This window comes from Trachypithecus francoisi, unplaced genomic scaffold (genome assembly GCF_009764315.1).
Source record: "Trachypithecus francoisi isolate TF-2019V2 unplaced genomic scaffold, Tfra_2.0 Lachesis_group12, whole genome shotgun sequence".
NCBI classification, from domain to species: Eukaryota; Metazoa; Chordata; class Mammalia; order Primates; family Cercopithecidae; genus Trachypithecus; species Trachypithecus francoisi.
This window is the reverse complement of record NW_022681457.1, coordinates 10,893,345-10,919,175: the sequence shown is the minus strand read 5'-3', so window position 1 is coordinate 10,919,175 and position 25,831 is coordinate 10,893,345. Positions and strand designations below refer to the sequence as shown.

The 25,831-nt window shown below is 55.2% G+C and overlaps 2 protein-coding genes across 2 annotated transcripts; both read left to right on the top strand.

Annotated features, from left to right (window-relative positions):
- Positions 1–236: 236 nt before the first annotated feature.
- SBK3 (SH3 domain binding kinase family member 3) lies at positions 237–5,393 on the top strand. The gene is made up of 4 exons (XM_033224492.1): positions 237–1,053; positions 1,602–1,752; positions 2,249–2,451; positions 4,442–5,393. The coding sequence occupies exons 1-4, from the start codon at positions 1,009–1,011 to the stop codon at positions 5,117–5,119; spliced, it is 1,077 nt and encodes a 358-aa protein (XP_033080383.1). The 5' UTR covers positions 237–1,008; the 3' UTR covers positions 5,120–5,393.
- Positions 5,394–9,436: 4,043 nt separating this feature from the next.
- SBK2 (SH3 domain binding kinase family member 2) lies at positions 9,437–18,440 on the top strand. Its single transcript, XM_033224491.1, has 4 exons — positions 9,437–9,535; positions 10,397–10,651; positions 16,442–16,644; positions 17,455–18,440. The coding sequence occupies exons 2-4, from the start codon at positions 10,399–10,401 to the stop codon at positions 18,043–18,045; spliced, it is 1,047 nt and encodes a 348-aa protein (XP_033080382.1). The 5' UTR covers positions 9,437–9,535; positions 10,397–10,398; the 3' UTR covers positions 18,046–18,440.
- The last annotated feature ends 7,391 nt before the right edge of the window (positions 18,441–25,831 follow it).

Genomic DNA, 25,831 nt, shown 5'->3' with positions numbered 1-25,831 from the left:
CTGGTCCCTGGACACCAGCGGACCTGGCCTCTGGGGCAAGACAGAGGCGCTCAGCTCTGGGCCTGTCATCCCAGTTCAGGTGTGTGGAGGGGTCTGTCCCACCCTTTCCTCTGCCCTCAGGCCTGGGCCTTGTTGGGGGTTCACAATATGTTTTGTCCCCTCTGTCCTGGGACTGCAGCCCAGAGTCCAAGCCGGTCTAAGTTTGGAAGGGAGAGGGAGGGGGCAGCCGTCAGAGGGGGTGAGGGAGGGGTGTGGGGGGACAGGATGTCTCTGTCTCTGAGCTGTCACACACACCCCTGTCCCGGGCCCAGAGAAAGGGAGGGACAAAGGCTATGAGAGAGAGTCAGGAACAAAGAGGAGGAGAGAGACGCAGAGACACTGGCGAGAGCGGACGGAGATGCCCAGAGGGGCCGGGAGAGACGGGAAACAGACAGACAGAGAGAGGGGAGCAGGCAGGGAGCAGAGCGTGGGGACACCCCCAGAGTTGGTGGAGAAAGAGTGGGGACAGTGTGCGGACAGAGGAGAGGGGCTGGCGACCCACAGAGACAGGACAGGGAGGGGGAGTCCCACCCCAGAGACCCAAGGGCAAGACAGAGACAGGGAGGGTGGAGAGAGACGGGGAGAGGAGACAAAGACACACAAAAAGAGAGGAGAGACAGAGGGAGCAAGAGAGAGACTGAGAGAAAGGTGTTCATGTAGAAGGAAGGAGAGACTGGGGTTGGCTAAAGAGAGGTGAAGAGAGGGTGGGGGAGCCAGGGCGGTCCCCCAGGAAGCACAGTGAGGGGTACACCCAGAGGGTGGCAGGAGGGCACAGAGAGGCAGAGACACTCCTCCGGCTAGACAGACTCGGACAGACAAAGGGTGACTGAGGCTGACCTTGCAGACAAGCTTCCAGCCCTTGGCTCTGCGCAGCGAGAACCTGTGGGGTGCAGGGGGCTGGTTGCTCTCCGGGGAGCCCTGACAGGGGCAGTCCTGCCCAAGGGCCACCCCACATCAGGAAGCCCTGAGATGGAGCGCAGGGCCTCCGAGACCCCTGAGGATGGGGACCCAGAGGTGAGAGACGGGAGACAGGGGAGGAAGACAGAGAGAAAAGAAGGAGAGAGAGGCAAGAGGCAACACGGGGAGACAGAGGAAGGGAAACAGAAAACAGGGAAATGCAAAGACCTCAGAGACCCAGACCCAGGGAGAGAGGATGACTGAGATCCCAGGACACACAGCGAGACCGAGGTCCCCAGAGAAATGGACTCCGAAACACAGAGCGGGATGCACAGGAGAAGAGGATGGTGGAGAGAGAGACTGGGGTGGGTGGGGGGCCCGTGTGGACTGAGGATGCACCCCCGCTTAGGGCTGGGGGCTCCTGGTCCACTCCCACAGACGGGGGCAGGCGGGGCCTCTGTGACAAGGACCCCTAACCTCGCCAGGACACAAAAACAGGTGGCCTGAGTCCGGGTGAGTCACTGTGACTCATCCTCCTCTCTGGGGACAGTGACCCCTGTCCCCTGCCCCCACCCTCCATCCCCGGACTGTGCCGTGACCTCCTCCCTCGCCATTCTCAGCGGACCCCAGACTCGCCCCCTCCTCACCCTGCCCCTCTCCCATAGGAGGACACAGCCACAGCCCTCCAACGGCTGGTGGAGCTGACGGCCAGCAGGGTGACCCCAGTGAGGAGCCTTCGGGACCAGTACCACCTCATCCGGAAGCTGGGCTCCGGCTCCTACGGCCGCGTGCTCCTCGCCCGGCCTCACCAGGGGGGTGAGTTCGGCCACCCAAGGGCAGCCTCCCCAACTGCCACATAATAAGCGTTCTGGGAAGCCACTCATCCAGGGAGAATTCCCAGGAGGAGCTGATGGGGGCCCTTCTCGGTGGAAACGCTCTGAAAGTTAAGAGCACTGGGATCTAGAAACACAGGCCCCACCCCAGAGAGGGCGAGGGGCTGCCTATGGTCCCACAGCAAGACAGGTGTGCAACTCAGGTTGGAACCCAAGTCACCATCATGTCTCTTATTTAATGCCAGGGGAAACTGAGGCCCAGAGAGGGTGAGGCGGCTCTGGAAGCCCAGGCCGCAGTCCGAGGCAGAGCAGGGAGGGTCTTCAGAGAAGGTCTCCTCCCACCCACACCTCACAGAGGGAGGAGCCCATGCTGCCCATGAGAAGTGTGAGGCTCAGAGAGGTTACACGGCTTCCCTCAGGGCCTGTGCACAGCCGGACCGGAGCCGCCTGAGTGTCCCCCCGACCCATCTCCCCGGCAGGTCCAGCTGTGGCTCTGAAGCTCCTGCGTCGGGATTTGGTCCCGAGAAGCACCTTCCTGAGGGAGTTCTGTGTGGGCCGCTGCGTCTCTGCACACCCAGGCCTGCTGCAGACCCTGGCAGGACCCCTACAGACCCCCTGCTATTTTGCCTTCGCCCAAGAGTACGCGCCCTGTGGGGACCTCAGCGGGATGCTGCAGGAAAGGGTGAGGCTATGAGGGACAAAGGTTGGGAGCGCTTTTCCCAGGTCCAACTCTGTCCCAAGCCTCGTCTCTATCTCCAACTCTGACCCCCAAATCAGGACCCGCCCAACCCATCTCCACCCTGAGCCCCCACATGACCTCCCCCTTTCTAATTCTCAATGAGTTTCTATGCCTGACCTCAACCCTAATCCATCCAATCATCCAAACAAAAGCACGGAAGGGCAGGGAGCTGGGGGGGGATTGAGGATGGACTAGGGTCAATGAAGGGGGTGGGGATGGAGACAAGGTTGGGATTTTAGTTGACTCTGGGGTTAGGGCATGTGCATGGGTGGAGTTGGGTGGGTTGAGTTTAGAGTTGATTATAGATTGATCATGAGTATGGAGAAAAGCATGAATAGGGTTGCAGAGGGAAACAGAGACAGTTGAGGATGTGTATACAGACTGAGTTGGAGATGGGCTATAATGGGGTTTCTTCTAGAAAGGAGACCAGGTCAGGACAGAACCCATGAGATTCTAGGGCCTCTTGAGTTTGGAGATTAGAGGTAGGGATAGTTTCAGGAATAGATTTTGGATTTGAGATAATGTTGGGGATAAATGGAAGGAACAAAAGAAGGAAAGGGATGAGGAAGGTATATGTGGATGAATGAGTCTCATTGAGAATTAGAAGGGTGGAAGGATGGGTGAGTGGATGGATGGATGGGTGAATATCTAGAATTAGAAGGGTGGAAGGAAGATTTGGTAGATGGATGGGTGGGTGGATGGAAGGATTGGTGGATGGATGGTAGGTGGATGGATGGGTAGGTGGATGGATGGATGGATGGATGAAAGGATTGGTGTGTGAGTGGATGGATGGATGGATGAGTGGATGTGTGAGTGGGTGGATGGATGGATGAAAGGACTGGTGGGTGGATGAATGGATGGAAGGAAGGATTGGTGGGTGGATGGATGGATGGATGAAAGGTTTGGTGGGTGAGTGGATGGATGGATGAGTGGATGGGTGGGTGGGCGGATGGAAGGATTGGTGGATGGATGGGTAGGTGGATGGATGGGTGGATGGATGAAAGGTTTGGTGGCTGGGTGAGTGAGTGGATGGATGGATGAGTGGATGGGTGGGTGGGTGGATGGAAGGATTGGCTGAGTGGATGGATGAGTGGGTGGATGGAAGGATTGGTTGAGTGGATGGATGAGTGGGTGGATGGAAGGATTGGTGGATGGATGATAAATGGACGGTGAATGGATGGGTGAAAGGAAGCAAGGGAGGATGAATATATGGATGTTGGATATTAAATAATTGCATAACTTACTGGATTGCTGACTGGTTGGTGGAACGGATGTTGGATGGACACACTGTTGAATACCGTTGGAAGGAAGGTTGGAAGCTGGCTGGCTAGATGGATAGATAATCAATTGATGAAATAAACCAGGGGATTTTAGAACAGACTCTGCATTAGAGATGGGGTCTAGGCTCGTATAAGACTAACGTTAGGGTTAAGAATGAAATGTGAGTTCTCACTGGAGAAGATCTGGATGATCAGATTATAAAAGATATATAAGAAATGCCTGAGTATTTGAGTTAGGAGAATCTTTGAAAGAAGCTCAAAGGAGCTACTGGTTATAACTGGGGTTCCAGTGGGGAAAACTGGGAGACCAGCGAGGAGTTGGTCTATTGGAGTGCAGATATGGCTGCAGGTTGAGGTTGAGGATGACGGAGAGAAAGTCTTTGGGAGCAAGTGGTGGGAACACTGGAGGTAGCCACTAGTCTGGGGTTCTAGATTCTCAAACCCCAAGAGTCAAACCTTTAGGAGTCTACAGCCTCTTTCAAGAATTACTCAGAAGGAACCCACTGGTGTGGTGCCTCAGGCCTGTAATCCCAGCACTTTGCCAGGCCCAGGCAGGAGGATCGCTTGAGGCTGGGAAGTTGAGAACAGCCTGGACAACATACAAAAGACAAAACCAAGACACTCTGACCTTCCTCCTGTATTCTTGACCTCAGGGCCTTCCCGAGCTGCTGGTGAAACGGGTGGTGGCCCAGCTGGCAGGAGCTCTGGATTTCCTCCACAGCCGGGGGCTGGTCCATGCAGATGTCAAGCCGGACAATGTGCTGGTCTTCGACCCGGTCTGCAGCCGTGTGGCCCTGGGAGACCTGGGTCTGACCCGGCCGGAGGGCAGCCCGACCCCTGCCCCACCAGGGCCTCTGCCCACGGCACCACCTGAGCTCTGCCTCCTGCTACCGCCCGACACTCTGCCTCTGCGGCCAGCCGTGGACTCCTGGGGCCTGGGGGTGCTTCTCTTCTGTGCTGCCACTGCCTGTTTCCCGTGGGATGTGGCACTGGCCCCCAACCCTGAGTTTGAGGCCTTCGCTGGCTGGGTGACCACCAAGCCCCAGCCACCTCGGCCACCACCACCCTGGGACCAGTTTGCGCCCCCAGCCATGGCCTTGCTTCAGGGGCTTCTAGACCTGGATCCTGAGACTAGGAGCCCCCCACTGGCTGTCCTGGACTTCCTGGGGGACGACTGGGGGTTGCAGGGGAACAGAGAGGGCCCTGGGGTTTTGGGGAGCGTGTCCTATGAGGACGGGGAGGAGGGAGGCTCAAGCCTGGAAGAGTGGACAGATGACGGCGATGACAGCAAAAGTGGCGGGAGGACGGGGACAGATGGGGGAGCTCCCTGACCAGGTGACAGAGACAGGTGGCCAGAGCCTGGGCCAGAGGCCCTTCCCCCAGCCCCCAGGGCCACCTGGATGGAGAGACAGCTGCACCCGGGAGGACAGAGAGGGAACACATTGCACTCTCCCTACAGCACGCTGGGCTTGGACGCGCATTCCTCTTCCAACTGAGGACCCAAGAGTCCAGCTCCTGCCCCTTCTCTCTCACACACAGGGGTCCAGGCTCCCAGCCCTTCCTCCCTCAAGGACCTTTCCTCTTCCCTCCGTCCAGAGTCTTTTTTTTTTTGAGACGGAGTCTCGCTCTGTCGCCCAGGCTGGAGTGCAGTGGCACAATCTAGGCTCACTGCAAGCTCGGCCTTCCAGGTTCACGCCATTCTCCTGCCTCAGCCTCCCGAGTAGCTAGGACTATGGGCACCCGCCACCACGCCCGGCTAATCTTTTGTATTTTTAGTAGAGACGGGGTTTCACTGTGTTAGCCAAGATGGTCTCAATCTCCTGACCTCATGATCCACCCGCCTCAGCCTCCCAAAGTGCTGGGATTACAGGCGTGAGCCACTGTACCCAGCCATCATGGAGTTCTGATGGGATCACTCCTCTCCTCTAAGACCTTCGGTGGCTCCCACTGTCCATGTCCCAAGATCTGAACTTCAGGACCCAACACCGTGTAAACCTCACCCTCTGCCTCTCTCATTTCTCTGGGCTCTGGGTGATGTCATGGGAGTCACTCACCTGTTCTGGACCTAAATCTACACATCTGAACACACATATGCACACACACACGCATCCATGCATGCACGCACACAAGCACACACATGCACACACACGCACGCACACAAGCACACACATGCACACATGCACGCACATGTGCACACACACACACACACGCACACACATGCACACAAGCACACACACAAGCACACATGCACGCACACACATGCACACACGCACGCACATGCACACAAGCACACACACAAGCACACATGCACGCACACACATGCACACACGCACGCACATGCACACAAGCACACACACAAGCACACATGCACGCACACACATGCACACATGCACGCACATGCACACAAGCACACACACAAGCACACATGCACACATGCACACATGCACGCACATGCACACACGCATGCACACATGCACGCACATGCACACACACGCACACACATGCACACATGCACGCACATGCACACACACGCACACACACATGCGCACACACGCACACACACATGCACACATGCACGCACATGCACACACACGCACGCACACAAGCACACACATGCACACATGCACACACACGCACACATGCATACACATGCGCACACACGCACACACACATGCACACATGCACACATGCACACACACGCACACATGCACGCACATGCGCACACACGCACACACAGCTGCTGGCAGACATTGGCACACTGTGTGGCCTCCACCGAGAGCATCTTCCCCCTGTCCCATGGCTCCAGAAAGCGGCCCCCAGCCCCAGCCCTCTCTAGCCTCCAGGGGAACTTGTATTGGAACAATCCGTGTCTCTTTCTGACTCTCCAGGCTGGATCTGGTCTTCTCCATATTTAGATCCTTCCCAGTTCTGCTCCCACAGAGCACCATGGATTGCGATTGTCCCAGCTCCGTCCACCTTTCTCAGACCCACAGTGAGAGCCTCCTAAGAGCCAGGTCTGGTGCCGATGGGTCTCCTTCCTCATCAAGGCCAGCCCGCGTCCCGCAGTCCCACGGCACCTCCCAGATAGGACACAGAGCCTGACTTGTGGAGGTTCACGCCCGCAGGACGGGGACGAACCAGATCCAAATCCGAGACCTCAGCACCCAGCGGAGGGTCAGGAACTGGAAACGGTTTCCTATGCAGGAAGGTATGCTTTCAGGCTGAGAAGTGAGCTCACTACATACGACACGGCATCCAGGGCTCGATCCATCGTGGAAGCGCTGCTGAAGTAACAGTCTGGTGTTGGCCCAACTGTGAACCTTGTAGTTTTGACAAATGTCTCTTGGTTTGCATTGCGATGCTGGCACTGGCGGAGGGTGGGGGAGGGTGCATGGCAATTCTCCGCAGGATCTTGGCAACCATTTTATAAACCTAAAATGATTCCAAAATAAAAAGTTTATTTAAAAAAATTAAGTGACTTCAAATCAGTCATGGCAGGACAAACCTGAAGGGTAGGCCGGGCGCGGTGGCTTAAGGCTGTAATCCCAGCACTTTGGGAGGCCGAGGCGGGTGGATCACCTGAGGTCAGGAGTTCCAGGCCAGCCTGGCCAACATAGTAAAACCCTGTCTCTACTAAAAATATAAAAATTAGCCAGGCGTGGTGGCACGCGCCTGTAGTCTCAGCTACTCAGGACACCGAGGCATGAGAATCACTTGAACCCGGGAAGTGGAGATTGCAGTGAACTGAGATCGGGCCACTGCACTCCAGCCTGAGCAACAGAGCAAGACCCTGTCTCAAAAAAATAAAAATAAGCTGGGTGCGGTGGCTCATGTCTGTAATCCCAGCATTTTGGGAGGCCGAGGCAGGTGGATCACCAAGTCAGGAGATCAAGACCAGCCTGGCCAACATGGTGAAACCGTCTCTACTAAAAAATACAAAAATGAGGCCGGGCGCAGTGGCTCAAGCCTGTAATCCCAGCACTTTGGGAGGCCAAGACGGGTGGATCACAAGGTCAGGAGATCGAGACCATCCTGGCTAACACGGTGAAACCCCGTCTCTACTAAAAAAAAATACAAAAAACTAGCTGGGCGTGGTGGCGGGTGCCTGTAGTCCCAGCTACTCGGGAGGCTGAGGCAGGAGAATGGCATAAACCTGGGAGGTGGGGCTTGCAGTGAGCTGAGATCCGGCCACTGCACTCCAGCCTGGGCGACAGAGCGAGACTCCGCCTCAAAAAAAAAAAAAATGAGCCAGGCATGGTGGCGAATGCCTGTAATCCCAGCTACTCGGAGGCTGAGGCAGGAGAATGGCATAAACCTGGGGGTGGGGCTTGCAGTGAGCTGAGATCCGGCCACTGCACTCCAGCCTGGGCGACAGAGCGAGACTCCGCCTAAAAAAAAAAAAAAAAATGAGCCAGGCATGGTGGCGAATGCCTGTAATCCCAGCTACTCGGGAGGCTGAGGCAAGAGAATCGCTCAAACCAGACAGTTGGAGGTTGCAGTGAGCCGAGATCGCACCACTGCACTCCAGCCTGGGTGACAGAGCGAGATTCCGTCTCAAAAAGGAAAAAAAAAGAAATGAAAAACCCTGAAGGGTGGGTGCAACCGTCCCAGAAAAAAACAGGGGTCTGAAGTCCCACTGTGGCCCAAGGCTTGGGGACTTCAGAGTGGGGCTTAATCTCCCTGTGCTTCGAGCAGGGAGGCACCCACTGGCCTGTATTCCTACTGTGTGCTTTCAAACGATTTGTATTGTTATTCCTGTCTTTGGAATCAGGAGCCCACCAGACCCTCCTCCCTCAGACCCAGGAGTCCAGGTCCACAACCACCTCCTCCCTCAGGCCCAGGAGTCAGGGTCCTGTGTAGAAAATGAAATCATCTCTGGAACCCACCCCCGCCTTGACCCCACCCAGCTGCCCCATCAATGCCCCATTGACAGGTCAGACACAAGTGCTTGGAGAGGGGTGTGCAGGGGATCAGATGCTGGGGTCTTGTTTGGGGAAAGAATGAGACAATGAGATTCCAGAACGATGCAGTGTGGGATGACCTCAGACTTAGGGGGGCGGGAAGCAGGTGGTGGAGCAACTGGGAAGAGAGGGGCCTTGAGGGGGGTAGGGGAGGCCTCAGTTCTGTGCCTGGAAACTTCAGATGGGTGGGGGAAGCTAAGGCCTGGACTCCTGGGTCTGAGGGAGGAGGGGCTGGGGCCTGGACTCCTGGGTCTGAGGGAGGAGGGCCTGGGGCCTGGACTCCTGGGTCTGAGGGAGGAGGGCCTGGGGCCTGGACTCCTGGGTCTGAGGGAGGAGGGACTGGGGCCTGGACTCCTGGGTCTGAGGGAGGAGGGGCTGGGGCCTGGACTCCTGGGTCTGAGGCAGGAGGGCCTGGGGCCTGGACTCCTGGGTCTGAGGGCGGGGGAGGCGCTGGGGCCTGGACTCCTGGGTCTGAGGGAAGAGGCACTGGGTCTGGACCCCTGCGTCTGAGGGAGGAGGCGCTGGGTCTGGAGTCTTGGGTCTGAGGGAGGAGGGCTTAGCTCCTGGGTCAGGGTATTCGCCTGACCACAGCCAGTTCCAGGAGTCATCACACGATGTCGCTCTGCTCCCAGTGGGGACAGAAGGGGCGGGCCCAGGGGCGGGGCCTTACGACCCCCAAAGTCAGGGCGGGGTCTTGGTCCTGGGCAGGCGTCTGCTGGCATGGGCCCTAAGTGCCAGGCACTGACCACAGCCGGCGGCCGAAGGGTCAGGCGGGCCTTGGAGGAGGTGAGGTCTGGAGGTCTGAGCCTAGGTTGGGAGGTGGGCAAAGTGCCCTGGCCTGAGGTGGGCAGCACCTGAGGGTGACTGCGCCAGGTGGCCCGAGTCCTTAGTCCCTCAGGAGAGCCTGGGCTGCACCTGGAGGCTGTAGAGCAGTGGAGGGTGAGGGAAACAGAATCTGGGGGTCCTCAGTCGTGTGAATTATATGAGGCTCCGGGGGAGATGTGGGCTGGGGGCCTGGACCCCTGGGTCTGGCGGAGGAGGTGCTGCGGGTCTGGGTCTGAGGGAGGTGGCTGGGCTGTGAAAGTGCGACCCCAGGCCTGTCAGGAGCTTGGGGACTGATCCCGAGTGCTTGGTCCCATGCAGGACCCAGCCGTCCCAGGCCCTCTGCACAGCCCGCCCTCCCAGCCCTGAGCCCAAGAGCACCTGTTTGTTCTCAGGAGACAGAGGCTACTCATCCACCCCCAGGGCCCAAGTCTGTTTGCTTTGGAAACAAGATGGGGGAGTCTCAGTGGGGGAGTCTCAGTTATCTGGTTCATCTTTCAATGTCAGGGTGGCGGGTGGCGGCTGCGGCACGCAGGGATGTGGGGGCAGGGACATCTGTGACCTAGGGTTTGAACTCACACCAGAGACTGGTCCCCCCGCCTCTCACCAAGAGGGAGACTGAGTCACAGTTAGAAGTGCGATGAGCCCCCAGCCCCTCCTCCCTCAGACCCAGGAGTCCAGACTCCCAGCCCCTCCTTCCTCAGACCCAGGCCCAGGAGTCCTGGCCCCAGCCCCTCCTCCCTCAGACCCAGGAGTCCAGACCCCCAGTCCCCTCCTCCCTTGGGCCTGGGACCTGAGCCTGGGAGCCCCTCTCTGTCCTTGCAGAGATGCCCGGCAAACAGTCTGAGGAAGGGCCGGTGGAGGCAGGGGCTTCGGAGGATAGCGAGGAGGAGGGTCTGGGCGGCCTGACGTTAGAGGAGCTCCAGCAGGGCCAGGAGGCTGCCCGGGCGCTGGAGGACATGATGATGCTGAGTGCTCAGACCCTGGTCCGAGCCGAGGTGGACGAGCTCTACGAGGAAGTCCGTCCCCTGGGCCAGGGCCGCTATGGCCGTGTCCTTCTGGTCACCCATCGTCAGAAAGGTACCAGGCTGTGGGGTCCGAGGTGGCAGGGTTCAGCTAGGGGTGGGGCACAGGCCTGGGGTAGCCCAGGCTGGGGAGGCTGGTAGGCCTGAATCAAGTCTTACCTCTGCCCTCCAAAACTGTGTGTTTTTTGTTGTTTTGGTTGGTTGGTTGTTTTTGAGACAGCGTCTGGCTCTGTTGCCCAGGCTGGAGTGCAGTGGCACAATCTCACTGCAACTTCCACCTCCCAGGTTCAAGTGATCCTCCTGCCTCAGCCGCCCATGTAGCCAGGATTATAAGCCTGCACTACCACACCCAGCTACATTTCTGTGTGTACATTTTTCTTTTTTAGTAGAGATGAGGTTTCCTATATTGGCCAGGGTGGTCTCGTACTCCTGGCCTCCAGTGATCCGCCTGCCTCAGCCTCCCAAATTGCTGGGATTACAGGCATGTAATCCTAGCCACGGTGCCCCGCCAAAAACTGTGTGCCTTTTAAGCAACTCCCTTGCCCTCTCTGAGTCTCAGCTTCCTCCTTTGAAAAACGTGGGTAATGATTTCTACTTGGAAGAAGAGTTGATCCTCTGAGTGTATGTGGATTGCCATAGTTACTGGGGGTGTATGTGGATTGCCGTAGTTGCTGGGGGTGTATGTGGATTGCCATAGTTGCTGTGGGTGTGGATTGCTCTGGTTGCTGGGGGTATATGTGGATTGTTCTAGTTGCTGGGGGTGTATGTGGATTGCCGTAGTTGCTGGGGGTGTATGTAGATTGCTCTGGTTGCTGGGGGTGTATGTGGATTGTTCTGGTTGCTGGGGGTGTATGTGGATTGCCGTAGTTGCTGGGGGTGTATGTGGATTGTTCTAGTTGCTGGGGGTGTATGTGGATTGCCGTAGTTGCTGGGGGTGTATGTGGATTGCCGTAGTTACTGGGGGTGTATGTGGATTGCCGTAGTTGCTGGGGGTATATGTGCATTGCTCTGGTTGTTGGCAGTGTATGTGGATTGCTCTGGTTGCTGGGGGTGTATGTGGATTGTTCTAGTTGCTGGGGGTGTATGTGGATTGCTCTGGTTGCTGGGGGTGTATGTGGATTGTTCTGGTTGCTGGGGGTGTATGTGGATTGCCGTAGTTACTGGGGGTATATGTGGATTGCTATAGTTGCTGGGGGTGTATGTGCATTGCTCTGGTTGTTGGCGGTGTATGTGGATTGCTGTAGTTGCTGGGGGTGTATGTGGATTGTTCTAGTTACTGGGGTTGTATGTTGATTGCTGTAGTTGCTGGGGGTGTATGTGGATTGCTCTGGTTGCTGGGGGTGTATGTGGATTGTTCTAGTTGCTGGGGGTGTATGTGGATTGCTCTGGTTGCTGGGGGTGTACGTGGATTGCCGTAGTTACTGGGGGTGTATGTGGATTGCTCTGGTTGCTGTGGGTGTATGTGGATTGTTCTAGTTGCTGGGGGTGTATGTGGATTGCTCTGGTTGTTGGCGGTGTATGTGGATTGTTCTAGTTGCTGGGAGTGTATGTGGATTGCTCTGGTTGCTGGGGGTGTACGTGGATTGCCGTAGTTACTGGGGGTGTATGTGGATTGCTCTGGTTGCTGTGGGTGTATGTGGATTGTTCTAGTTGCTGGGGGTGTATGTGGATTGCTCTGGTTGTTGGCGGTGTATGTGGATTGTTCTAGTTGCTGGGAGTGTATGTGGATTGCTGTAGTTGCTGGGGGTGTATGTGGATTGCTCTGGTTGCTGGGGGTGTATGTGGATTGCCATAGTTACTGGGGGTGTATGTGGATTGTTCTAGTTGCTGGGGGTGTATGTGGATTGTTCTAGTTGCTGGGGGTGTATGTGGATTGTTCTGGTTGCTGTGGGTGTATGTGGATTATTCTAGTTGCTAGGGGTGTATGTGGATTGCTCTGGTTGTTGGCAGTGTATGTGGATTGCTGTAGTTGCTGTGGGTGTATGTGGATTGTTCTAGTTGCTGGGGGTGTATGTGGATTGCTCTGGTTGCTGGGGGTGTATGTGGATTGCTCTGGTTGTTGGTGGTGTATGTGGATTGCTCTGGTTGCTGGGGGTGTATGTGGATTGCTGTAGTTGCTGTGGGTGTATGTGGATTGTTCTAGTTGCTGGGGGTGTATGTGGATTGCTGTAGTTGCTGGGGGTGTATGTGGATTGCTCTGGTTGTTGGCGGTGTATGTGGATTGCTCTGGTTGCTGGGGGTGTATGTGGATTGCTGTAGTTGCTGGGGGTGTACGTGGATTGCTCTGGTTGTTGGCGGTGTATGTGGATTGCCGTAGTTGCTGGGGGTGTGTGTGGATTGCTGTAGTTGCTGGGGGTGTATGTGGATTGCTCTGGTTGTTGGCGGTGTATGTGGATTGCTCTGGTTGCTGGGGGTGTATGTGGATTGCCGTAGTTGCTGGGGGTGTGTGTGGATTGCTGTAGTTGCTGGGGGTGTACGTGGATTGCTCTGGTTGTTGGTGGTGTATGTGGATTGCCGTAGTTGCTGGGGGTGTGTGTGGATTGCTGTAGTTGCTGGGGGTGTATGTGGATTGCTCTGGTTGTTGGCGGTGTATGTGGATTGCTCTGGTTGCTGGGGGTGTATGTGGATTGCTGTAGTTGCTGGGGGTGTACGTGGATTGCTCTGGTTGTTGGCGGTGTATGTGGATTGCCGTAGTTGCTGGGGGTGTGTGTGGATTGCTGTAGTTGCTGGGGACAATGCTGGGGAAGACAGAGCTCCGTACTCAGGAGCCTCCTGTGGCAGCTGTAGTAGTCACCGTGGGATGATGCAGAGTGATGCTGTCTGCTAAGCACTTAGCAAGGCCGGCACACAGTGGGTGCACAGAACAGCTCCCCACTACCCTGCAGCCTTTCTACCAAGCGCACACACAGCCTGTGTCCTTCCATGAAAGAGAAAATAGGGAGGCAACCTGAGGTCGGTCAGTTCAGGGCACGTCTTTTGAGGCCAGCCCTGTGCTGGGGGGTCAAGCGGGCAGGGGACCCAGAATTGAATCAGAGCCAGTCCCTGACTTCAAGAACCTCATAGCATGAATGCAGAAAAAGTGTGCATTCTTCTGCTAGGGCTGCCATAACAAAGGCAGTGGCTTCCACAACAGAACTTTTTACTTTCTTCTTTCCTTTTTTTGAGATGGAGTCTCGCTTTGGTGCCCAGACTGGAGTGCAGTGGCACAACCTCCGCCTGCCAAGTTCAAGTGATTCTCGTGCCTCAGCCCCGCAAGGAGCTGGGATTACAGGCACCTGCCGCCACACCCGGCTTATTTTTGTATTTTTAGTATTTTGTATTTTTAGTAGAGAAGGGGTTTTACCATGTTAGCCAGGCTGGTCTTGAACTCCTTACTTCAAGTGATACCCCTGCCTCGGCCTTCCAAAATACTGGGATTACAGGTGGGAGCCACTGCGCCGGCCTTTTTTCTTTTTCTTTTCGTTTTTTTGAGATAGGGTCTTGCTGTTGTTCAGGATGGAGTGCAGTGGTGCAATCACAGCTCACTGCAGCTTTGACCTCCTGGGCTCAAGAGATCCGCCCACCTCAGCTCCACAAGTAGCTGAGACTACAGCCGCATGCCACCATGCCTGGCTAATTTTTAAATTTTTGTTTAAAGATGAGGTCTCACTGTGTTGCCCAGGCTGGTCTCAAACCCGCCTCAAGTGATCCTCCTGCCCCAGCCTCCCAAAGTGCTGGGATTATAGGCATGAGCCACCGCACCTGGCCAACAACAGAGCTCTGTTTCCTCACAGCTCTAAAGACTGGAAGCCCGAGATCAAGATGTCAGCAGGGCTGGTTCTCCTGAGGCCTCTCTCCTTGGCTTGCCTTTGGCCATCTTCTCCCTGTGTCCTCACATAGTCGTCCCTCTGTGCGTGTCTGTGTCCTGATTTCCTCTTCTTTTTTTTTTTTTTTTTTTTTTTGAGACGAAGTCTGGCTCTGTCGCCCAGGCTGGAGTGAGTGCAGTGGTGCAATCTTGGCTCACTGCAACCTCCACCTCCTGGGTTCAAGCAACTCTCCTGCCTCAGCCTTCCTGACCTCAAGTGATCTGCCCACCTCAGCTTCCCAAAGTGCTGGGATGACAGGTGTGAGCCACCGTGCTGGGCCGATGAGGGAATTTAGCCCAGTCACACATGGCCTTGTGATGGGAAAGGTCGCACCCTGGCAGCTGATGGCTCAGAAATCAAAGAAAACAAGCTGGGCGCAGCAGCTCACACCTGTCATCCCAGCACTTTGGGAGGCCAAGGCAGGAGGATTGCTTGAGCCTAGGAGTTTGAGACCAGCCTGGGCAGCATAGCGAGACTGTCTCTACAGACTTTAAAAAAAAAAAAAACTGAGCCAGTTAGCAGGAATTTCTGGTGTCAGGGAAAAAAAAAATTAGCTGGGTGTGCAATTAGCCCCGTGTGGTGGTGCACGAATGTAGTCCCAGCTATTTGGTAGGCCTGGGCAGGAGACTTGCCTGAGCCCAGGAGGCGGAGGTTGCAGTGAGCCACGACTGTGCTGCCGCACTCCAGCCTGGACGACAGAGAAAAACCCTGTCTTAAAAAAAAAAAAAAAAAAAAAAAGGTGGGGGGGGCGTGTGTAGTGGCTCATACCTGTAATCTCAATGCTTCAGGAGGCTGAGGCAGGTCATCACCTGAGGCCAGGAGTTCGAGACCAGCCTGACCAACACGGTGAAATCCCATCTCTACTAAAAATATAAAAATTAGCTGGGTATGGTGGCAGGTGCCTGTAATCCCAGCTACTCGGGAGGCTGAGGCAGGAGAATCGCTTGGACCCGGGAGGCAGAGGTTGCAGTGAGCCAAGATCGCACCACTGGACTCCAGCCTGGACAACAAGCGTGAAACTGCATCTAAAAAAAAAAAAAAAAAAAAAAAGACAACATCAGAAGTTCCTGTCTTCAGGGAGTTTAGCTTCTAGGAAGTCGTTTCCACTCGTGACAAAATCCACAATTCCTAACTGGCTTTCTTGCCCAGTATAGGTTCCCTTTCCCCCAGGTGTCTCAAAAATATCTTTTTGCCTCAAACGTGGGTTTGCTGTCATGAGAAGCCAAGCGAGGTCATTGGAGAAATTTCATGGTATCCCTCCGTCTCCATGGCTATGGGCTTGTAAGAAAGCAGGATAGAAATTCACCACATACTGTTATTGTTTTATTTAACTTTTTAGAGATGCCACCACGCTCAGCTAATTAAAAAAAAAATTTTTTTTTTTACTCTGTCGCCCAGGCTGGAGTGCAGTGGCACAATCTCGGCTCACTGCAACCTCTGCCTCCTGGGTTCAAGCAATTCTCCTGCCTCAGCCTGCTGAGCAGCTGGGATTACAGGCACGCGCCACCACAACTAGTTTTTTGTGTTTTTAGTAGAGAAGGGGTTTCACCATGTTGACCAGGCTGGTCTCGAACTCCTGACCTCAAGCAATCCACCCGCCTCAGTCTCCCAAAGTGCTGGGATTACAGGCGTGAGCCACAGTGCCCGGCCTTTTTAAAACTTTTTTTTAGAGATAGGGTCTCACTGTGTTGTCCGGGCTGGTCTTAAACTCCTGGCCTCAAAGGATCCTCCCGCCTCGGTCTCTGAAAGCATTGGGATTTCAGGCCTGAGCCCCCGGCTGGGCCCCAGTGTGCTGTAACTATTGGCACTGCTGGTGATGCTTGGGTGGCTGTGCTGTTAGGGTGGGCTCTGGAGGGAGGTGGGAGTTGGAGGGGGTGGAGATGGCCTATGGGAAACAGTCCAAGCTGAGGGGCCATCGGGGGGACCAGAGGGGAACAGAGCAGCTGGCCCAGGTGGCCCTTGGCTTCTGCACGCCTCCCACACTTGTCCCTCTGTCCCAGGCACACCCCTGGCACTGAAGCAGCTCCCGAAACCCCGCACGTCCCTCCGCGGCTTCCTGTACGAGTTCTGTGTGGGGCTCTCGCTCGGCGTGCACTCAGCCATCGTGACAGCCTACGGCATTGGCATCGAGTCAGCACAATCCTACAGCTTCCTGACGGAGCCCGTCCTGCACGGGGACCTCATGGCCTTCATCCAGCCCAAGGTGTGTAGGCAGACCCCCAAGCCGCCTTCGAGTGCCTCTCCTGCCTCACAGGAACATCCTGAGCAGCCTGGGCCGCAGGAACCACAGCCACTGCGATGGGCTTCCCCTCCCCTCCCCTACCCCCTGGAGGCTCCTCATGGGGCCCACAGGACTCGTGGAGTTGTTAGGCCTCTTTGGAGTTCATAGACATCACAGAACCCACACGATACACTATGGAGACTCACCAGGCAGCATCAGGTCACACTGGACCCCAATCAAGTCACAGGCCCTACAGGGTCACCCCAGGCCCCACTGAACCCACAGGCCCCATGGGGTCACCCCAGGCCCCAATAAACCTACAGGCCCCATAGAGTCACACTAGGCCCCAATAAACCTACAGGCCCCATAGAGTCACACTAGGCCCCAATAAACCTACAGGCCCCATAGAGTCACACTAGGCCTTATGGGGTCACTCTAGGCCCCCTAAACCCACAGGCCTCATGGGGTCACCCCAGGCCCCACTAAATGCACAGGCCTCATGGGGTCACACTAGGCCCCAATAAACTTACAGGCCTCACACGTCACACTAGGCCTCACCTGGTCACCCTAGGGCCCCATTACACCCACAGGCCCCATGGGGTCACAGTAGGCCTTATGGGGTCACCCTAGGCCTCCTAAACCCACAGGCCTCACAGGTCACACTCGGCCTCACCGGGCTATTCACCGTCTTCCTTACCGGCCTCCTTAGTGTCCTGGGCCTGCTTCCTGGGCAGGGGTCTCGGTTGCCTTCCGTGGCCTCAGGGCACTGGGCCGTGACCCCTCTCCCCGCAGGTGGGCCTCCCACAGGCCGCAGTGCACCGCTGCGCCGCCCAGCTGGCCTCCGCCCTGGAGCACATCCACGCCCGCGGCCTGGTGTACCGCGACCTGAAGCCGGAGAACGTCCTGGTGTGCGACCCGGACTGCCGGCACTTCAAGCTGACCGACTTCGGCCACACGAGGCCTCGCGGGACCCTGCTGCGCCTGGCCGGGCCGCCCATCCCCTACACGGCCCCCGAGCTCTGCGCGCCCCCGCCCCTCCCCGAGGGCCTGCCCATTCAGCCCGCCCTGGACGCCTGGGCGTTGGGCGTCCTGGTCTTCTGCCTCCTCACGGGCTACTTCCCCTGGGACCAGCCCCTGGCCGAGGCCGACCCCTTCTACGAGGACTTCCTCATCTGGCAGGCGTCGGGCCAGCCCCAGGACCGTCCTCAGCCCTGGTTCGGCCTGGCCCCCGCGGCCGACGCGCTTCTGTGGGGGCTGCTGGACCCTCACCCCCGAAGGAGGAGCGCTGTGAGCTCCATCAGGGAGCACCTGGGGCGCCCCTGGAGGCAGCGGGAGGGTGAGGCTGAAGAAGTGGGAGCGGTGGAAGAGGAGGCTGGGCAGTGAGGAGGCCCGGGGGGATGCAGAAAGGGAAGCTGCCCCATCGAGGCCTCCAACCCCGAAGGCTTTTGGTTTCTCCTCTGTGTGTTTTCATCCATGGGGCTTGGGATTCCCCTCTGCGTCCTCCTCCTCCCTCCTCTCTGCAGGCTGCATGCCTTCCTGGGTCCATGGGGGCCCCAGACCTCTGCATGTCCCTCCATACCTGCCACCACCTTCGCCAGGGTCTCAGACCTCCACGTGTCTCTCGGTACCTGCCGCCACCTTCCTCAGGGCCTCTGCACTCGCTGTTTGCTTGGGACACTTTAGGCTCATCCCCTCATCCCTGCGTTTTCATTTTCTTTTTGAGACAGGGTCTCGCTCTGTCTCCCAGGCTGGAGTGCAGTGGTGCGATCTCTGCTCACTGCCGTCTCGAAATCTACAGCTCAAACAATCCTCCTGCCTCAGCCTCCTGAGTAGCTGAGACTACAGGCATGTGCCCCCACTCAGGCTATTTTTAACTTTTTTTTTTTTTTTTTTTTTTTTTGAGACGGAGTCTCGCTCTGTCGCCCAGGCTGGAGTGCAGTGGCCGGATCTCAGCTCACTGCAAGCTCCGCCTCCCGGGTTTACGCCATTCTCCTGCCTCAGCCTCCCGAGTAGCTGGGACTACAGGCGCCCACCACCTCGCCCGGCTAGTTTTTTGTATTTTTTAGTAGAGACGGGGTTTCACCGTGTTAGTCAGGATGGTCTCGATCTCCTGACCTCGTGATCCGCCCGTCTCGGCCTCCCAAAGTGCTGGGATTACAGGCTTGAGCCACCGCGCCCGGCCTTAACTTTTTTTTTAGAGATGGAGGGATCTTGCTATGTTGCCCAGGTGGGTCTCAACTCCTGGCCTCAAACAATCCTCCTGCCTCAGCCTCCTGAGTAGCTGGGACTACAGGCGTGCGCCACCATGCTCGGCTAATTTTTAAAATTTTTTTTAGAGATGTTGGGGGGTGAGTCTTCCTATGTGGCTCAGGCTAGTATCAAACTCCTGGCCTCAAGTGAGTCTCCCACCTCGGCCTCCCACAGTGCTGGGGTTACAGCTGTGCATCCTAAACGCTAACTGCCTGCCTCCTCATCCCCCCACTCTATTATTTCTCTAGAACATGCATCCTCTTCTCATTGCATGGCTTACTTTTTATGGTTATTTTGTGAGTTCCTGGAGTTGAGGGTCTTTGCCACCTCCCATTTGCTGACGGACTCATGGACTCAGCCATGGCCTGCAGCAGGGGTCAGGAAATGTCTGTTAAATAAATGAACCCGTCTGGTGTGGCGCGGCCTCCCCTCCGTCCCTGTCCTCCTGCCGTCCTCTCTCCTTCTCTCTGGCTGGGTCTCCCTCCCACGTGGCACCACCCTCTCTGTGATGTGTTTTGCCTTCTCTCGCCCCAGCCACTCTGCAAATAAACTCCGTCTGGCACTCAGATCCCAGTGCTGCTGCGAGTCTGTCTGCTCGGGAACGAGAAGGGGAGTTTGCATCAGAGGGCAGGTGGAGGGGGTGGGAGGTGCAGAGGTGGAGAGACAGAGACACAGAGAGCAGGGAGAGATGGAGAGAGACAGAGACACATACACAGAGAAACAGAAATGGAGAGAAAAAGAAGGAGAGATGCAGATAGAGAAACACACACACAGAAAAAGAAACAGGTGGAGGAAGAGAGAGAGAGAGTGTCAGAGAAACAGAGAGACACAGACACATACAGAGATAGAGAAACAGGGGGAGAGAGAGAGAAACAGAGAGATGGAGAGAGACAAACACACAGAGAGATGCAGACAGAGAGAGAAAGAGAGGAAGGGGGAGAGAGAGACGGAGGGGCGAGGATGAGCCGCCTGAGCTCATGGTGCTGCCTGAGCCTCCCCGCTGTCCTGTAGGGTATCCTGGCCGCAGAGCTGTGGGCAGGAGGGAGTGAGCCACTTGCTTCTAAGAATCCCTTTCCTTTACCAAACCAGTTTGTGTGCTAACAATGGAATGAAAAATACGGTCCTCAAAGCTTCCATCAAGGAACTCTATATGCATGTGTGGATAAGTGTGTGAGTGCGTGTGTGTGTGTGCATGTGTGAGTGTGAGAGTGCGTGTGTGTGGGAGTGTGCGTGTGCATATGTGAGTGTGCACATATGTGCAAGTGTGAATGCCATGGGAGCATGAGTATGTGTGCACCAGTGTGTGTGCATGTGTCCGTGTGTGTGTGTGTGCAAGTGAGTGTGCATGAGTGTGCACATGTGCGAGTGTGATTGTCCTGTGGGTGCATGAAGTGTGTGCATGTGTGTGAGTGTATGTGTGTGCATATATGAGTACAAGTGTGCACATGTGTGCAAGTGTGTGTGAGAGTGTATGCATGTGCATGTGTGAGTACAAGTGTGCACGTGTGCAAGTGTGAAGGTCATGTGTGAGCACGAGTATGTGTGCACCAGTGTGAGTGTGCATGTGTCACCAAGTGTGTATGTGTGCATGTGAGTACGTGTGCATATGTGTGCAAGTGTGACTGTCATGTGTGAGCATGACTATGTGTGTGCCAGTGAGTGCCTGTGTCTCCACGAGTGTATGTGTGCACATGTATGAGTGTGTGCATGTGTGCAAGTGTGAATGTCGTGGATGAGCGTGTGTGTGCGCGCACATGTGTGCAAGTGTGTCATGTGTGAGCATGAGTACGTGTACACCAGTGTAAGTGTTCATGTGTGAGCATGAGTATGTGCGCGTGTGTGAGTGCATATGCATGTAAAGGAGGGAGGATAGGGTTGTGTCTCACTGCGCATGGATGATAATACAGGTTTGTGCCTGTTGTGTGTCCATGAGCATCTGAGTTTGTGTGTGCTGACGTACTTGTGTGTATGTGGGGTGAATGTGACTCGAAATGTGTGGACATCGGATCCGTGTGTGTGCGCGCACATGTCTGTCAATGTGTAGCCAGGGTGGGAAGGTCACGCAGGCGCCGCGGGCGGGCGCCGCCTGGGCCCTCTCTCCTTCGCACCTTCCTCCTCTCTCCCCGGCCCCTGCTTGGCAGCTGCCCTGTTTGCAAACACTCTGTCTTCCTCTCGGCACCCTCCTTGGCCTCAGGCCCAGAGCAAGGCTACAACTCGGAGCTGGATCGTGTGTCACGCACTGCCTGGCCCCTGCATACCCCGCAGGGCCCCTGCTGTGGCCACCGAGGTGTTGCCTGGAGCAGGACTGACAGCAGGTGTTCTCCTGTGGAGTGACCCCAAGGAGCCTCTGAATCCAGGTTCGAGCCATAGCGCTGGGCTCTGACCTGGACAATCCGGGTGAGCTTCCTGGAGTAGGGATCATTGGAGAGAAGAAGACAGGTGTCAACAACGGGAGTGGGGGAGTGGGGGGTGGGGGTGAAATATTTCAAGACCTCCTGCCCCTTTATCTGTGAATGTGAAATAACCTGAGCTGTTAGGCCAAGAATGTGTCCCAGAAAGCTGGAGGTGGCTGGGATGTGGCATGCTGGGTGGGAGTGGAGACTGGGCAGGGGGCAGCGGGGGACGGGGTGTTGATTGCTGGCGGCAGCTGAGGATTATCTGGAAGGCGATAATGACCAGCTTGTCACCCGGTAAAGCGCAGGGGAGGGACATAAACTTCCCAGGAAGGGCCTGACACTGACAGGCAGGCAGGGATGACACTAATTAAGTAATGGTTGGTGCTGGCCGGAGGCTGAACCCCAACCAGGGATCTCAGAGGTCACACCTGCTCCCCGACCTGTCCCCAAGATGGTGACGGGGGTCCCTGGGCTCACCCCACGGGGCAGCCAGGTTCCTGCCACGCCCACACACCAGGCCGGGGGCAAGGCCCGGAGTCCAACCCAGCTGGTCTCCCATGCATGGTCCCTGCTGTTAACCTGCAGGGATGTCCTGCTGCACTCAGCGGGAGGAGGGGCTTGGGGGCGTGGGGGTGAGGGTGTGTGTGCGGGTGAGTGTGTGTGAGCGTGAGGGAGCTGTATGTGTGGGGGTGAACATAAACGTTTCAGATGGAGTATGGGTGTAGGTGTAACTGTGAGGGTGTGTGAGATTGTGAGATTAGTGTGTGTGAGAGAGACCAAGACACTGTATGAGAAAGCATGCATGTGTGTGAAAGAATATAAAAGCACGGGCAGGCGCGGTGGCACATGCCTCGAATCCCAGCACTTTGGGAGGACAAGGCAGTCAGATCACAAGGTCAGGAGATTAAGACCACCCTGGCTAACATGAAGAAACCCTGTCTCTACTTAAAAAAAAAAAAAATACAAAAAATTAGCCAGGCATGGTGGTGAGCACCTGTAGCTACTTGGGAGGCCGAGGCAGGAGAATGGCGTGAACCCAGGAGGCGGAGGTTGCAGTGAGCTAAGATCGCTCCACTGCACTCCAGCCTGGACGACAGAGCGAGACTCCGTCTCAAACAAACAAACAAAAATAATAGAATATAAAAGCATGGGCCGGGCACGGTGGCTCACGCCTCGAATCCCAGCACCTTGGGAGGCTGAGGTGGGAAGATGGCTTGAGGTCAGGAGTTTGAGACTAGCCTGGGCAACTAGTTTATTGAAAGTTTGTATTATCTTTTTTTCTTTTCTTTCTTTGTTTTTGTTTTGTTTTGTTGTTTTTTTTTTTTTTTTTTGAGACGGAGTCTCCTCTGTCACCCAGGCTGGAGTGCAGTGGCCGGATCTCGGCTCACTGCAAGCTCCGCCTCCCGGGTTCATGCCATTCTCCTGCCTCAGCCTCCCGAGTAGCTGGGACTACAGGCACCCGCCACCACGCCCGGCTAATTTTTGTATTTTTAGTAGAGACGGGGTTTCACCATGTTAGCCAGGATGGTCTCGATCTCCTGACCTCCTGATCCGCTCGCCTCGGCCTCCCAAAGTGCTGGGATTACAGGCATGAGCCACCACGCCCGGCCTGTTTGTTTGTTTTTGAGACAGAATTTTGTTTTTGTCACCCAGGCTGGAGTGCAGTGGCGCAATCTTGGCTCACTTCACCCTCCGCCTCCCGGGTTCAAGTGATTCTCCTGCTTCAGCCTCCCAAGTAACTGGGACTACAGGTGCCCAACACCACGCCCAGCTAATTTTTGCATTTTTAGTAAAGACAGGGTTTCACCATGTTGGCCAGGCCGGTCTTGAACTCCTGATGTCAAGTGATCCTCCTGCCTCGGCCCCTCAAAGTGCTGATATTACAGGCGTGAGCCACTGCACCTGGCCTTAGTGATTTTGCTTTTAAGTATCATTATTTAGGAAACACATTTTGTAAGGCTATAGGTGCCATACATAGTGATTCCTCTGATGGATCTGGGCAAAGTCAATTGAAAACCTCCTGGAAAGGATTCATCATTCTAGATGTCATCATGAAGGACATTCGTGACTCAGAAAAGGAAGTCAAAATGTCAACATTAACAGGAGTTTGGAAGAAGCTGATTCCAACCCTTATGGATGACTTTGAGAGGTTCAAGACTTCAGTAGGAAGTCACTTCGGATGTGGTGGAAATAGCAACAAAACTAGAATTAGAAGCGGAGCCTGAAGATAGGATTACATTCCTGCCATCTCATGACAACACTTGAACAGACAAGGAGTGCTTCTCATGAATGAGCACCAAAAAAAGCAGTTTCTTGAGAGGGAAAGTACTTCTGGTGAAGATCCTGTGAATGTTGTTTAAATGACAATAGGCCGGGCGCGGTGGCTCAAGCCTGTAATCCCAGCACTTTGGGAGGCCGAGACGGGCGGATCACGAGGTCAGGAGATCGAGACCATCCTGGCTAACATGGTGAAACCCCATCTCTACTAAAAAATACAAAAAACTAGCCAGGCGACATGGCGGGCGCCTGTAGTCCCAGCTGCTTGGGAGGCTGAGGCAGGAGAATGGCGTGAACCCAGGAGGCGGAGCTTGCAGTGAGCTGAGACCCGGCCACTGCACTCCAGCCTGGGCGGCAGAGTGAGACTCCGTCTCAAAAAAAAAAAAAAAAAAAAAAAAATAAATGACAATAAAGGATTTAGAATGTTAATAAACTTAACTTGATAAAGTAGAGGCTGGGTTGGAGAAGATTAACTCCAACTTTTTAATTTTTTTAGAGTCAGGGTCTTGCTCCATTGTCCCGGCTGGAGCACAGTGGCGCAATCATAGCTCACTGCAGCCTCCATCTCCTGGGCTAAGTGATCCTTCCATCTCAGCTTCCCAGGTAGCTGGGACTATAGGTGCACTCCACCACACCTGGCTAATTGTTTGTTTGTTTGTTTGTTTGTTTTTGAAATGGAGTCTCACTCCGTCGCCCAGGCTGGAGTGCAGTGGTGCGATCTCGGCTCACTGCAAGCTCTGCCTCCCGGGTTCACACCATTTTCCTGCCTCAGCCTCCTGAGTAACTACAGACGCCTGCCACCATGCCTGACTAATTTTGTTGTATTTTTAGTAGAAATGGGGCTTCATCGCGTTAACCAGGATGGTCTCGATCTCCTGACCTCGTGATCCTCCCGCCTCGGCCTCCCAAAGTGCTGGGATTACAGGCGTGAGCCACTGTGCCTGGCCAGCTAATTTTTAATTTCTTCCTACAGACAGGGTCTTGCTATGTTGCCCACGTTGGTCTCAAACTCCTGGGCTCAAGTAATCCTCCTGCCTCAGTCTCCCAAAGTGCTGGGATTACAAGCGTGAGCCACTATGCCCAGCCTGACTCCAATTTTGAAAGAAATTTTTACTGTGGACTAAATGTTATCAAATAGCATTGCATGCTACAGAGAAATCTTTCATGAAAGAAAGAGTCAATTGATGCAGCAAACTTCATTATTGTCTTATTTTAAGAAATTGCCACCCCAGGCTCCAGTAACCATCACCCTGATCAGTCAGCAGCCATCAACATCAAGGCAAGATCCTCCACCAGCAAAAAGATTACGACTTGCCAAAGACTCAGGAGGTTATTAGCATGTTTAACAATAAAGTATTTTTAATTAAAGTATGTAATTAAATACTTTTTTTTTCTTTTTCAGATAGAGTCTCGCCCTGTCACACAGGCTGGAGTGCAATGGCATCAGCTTGGCTCATGCAACCTTCGCCTCCCAGGTTCAAGCAATTCTCCTGCCTCAGCCTCCCTCGTGGGATTACAGGCGCACACCGCCATGCCCAGATTAAATACTTTTTTTAGACATGATGCTATTGTACACTGAATAGTCTATTGTATGGGCTGAGGCAGCAGCTCACGCCTGTAATCCCAGGACCTTGGGAAGCCGAGGCGGGCAGATCACCTGAGGCTGGGAGTTTGCGACCAGCCTAGCCAACATGGTGAAACCCCATATCTACAAAATTACAAAAACTACCCGGGTGTGGTAGTGTGCATTTGTAGTCCCAGCTACTCAGGAGGCTGAGGTGGGAGAATCGCTTGAGCCCAGGAGGTCAAGCCTGCAGTCAGCGGTGATTATATCACTGCCAGGCTGGGCAACAGAGCGAGACACTGTCTCAAAAAAAAAAAAAAAAAAAAAAGGCCAGGTGTGGTGGCTGACACCTGTAATCCCAGCACTTGGGGAGATCAAGGTCAGCCTGGTCAACATGGTGAAACCTGCCTCTATTAAAAATACAAAAATTAGCTGGGCGTGGTGGCGGGCGCCTGTAATCCCACCCACTGGGGAGGCTGAGGCAGGAGAATTGCTTGAACCCGGGAGGGGGAGGTTGTAGTGAGCTGAGATCACGCCACTGCACTCCAGCCTGGGCAACAGAGCAAGACTTTGTCTCCAAAAAAAAAAAAAATATATATATATATATAGTTTAAAAAAAGGCAGAATTTGCTTTGGTGGCTCTGGGCAGAGCATGAGATTCCAGGTTTATGAACAGCTTCCA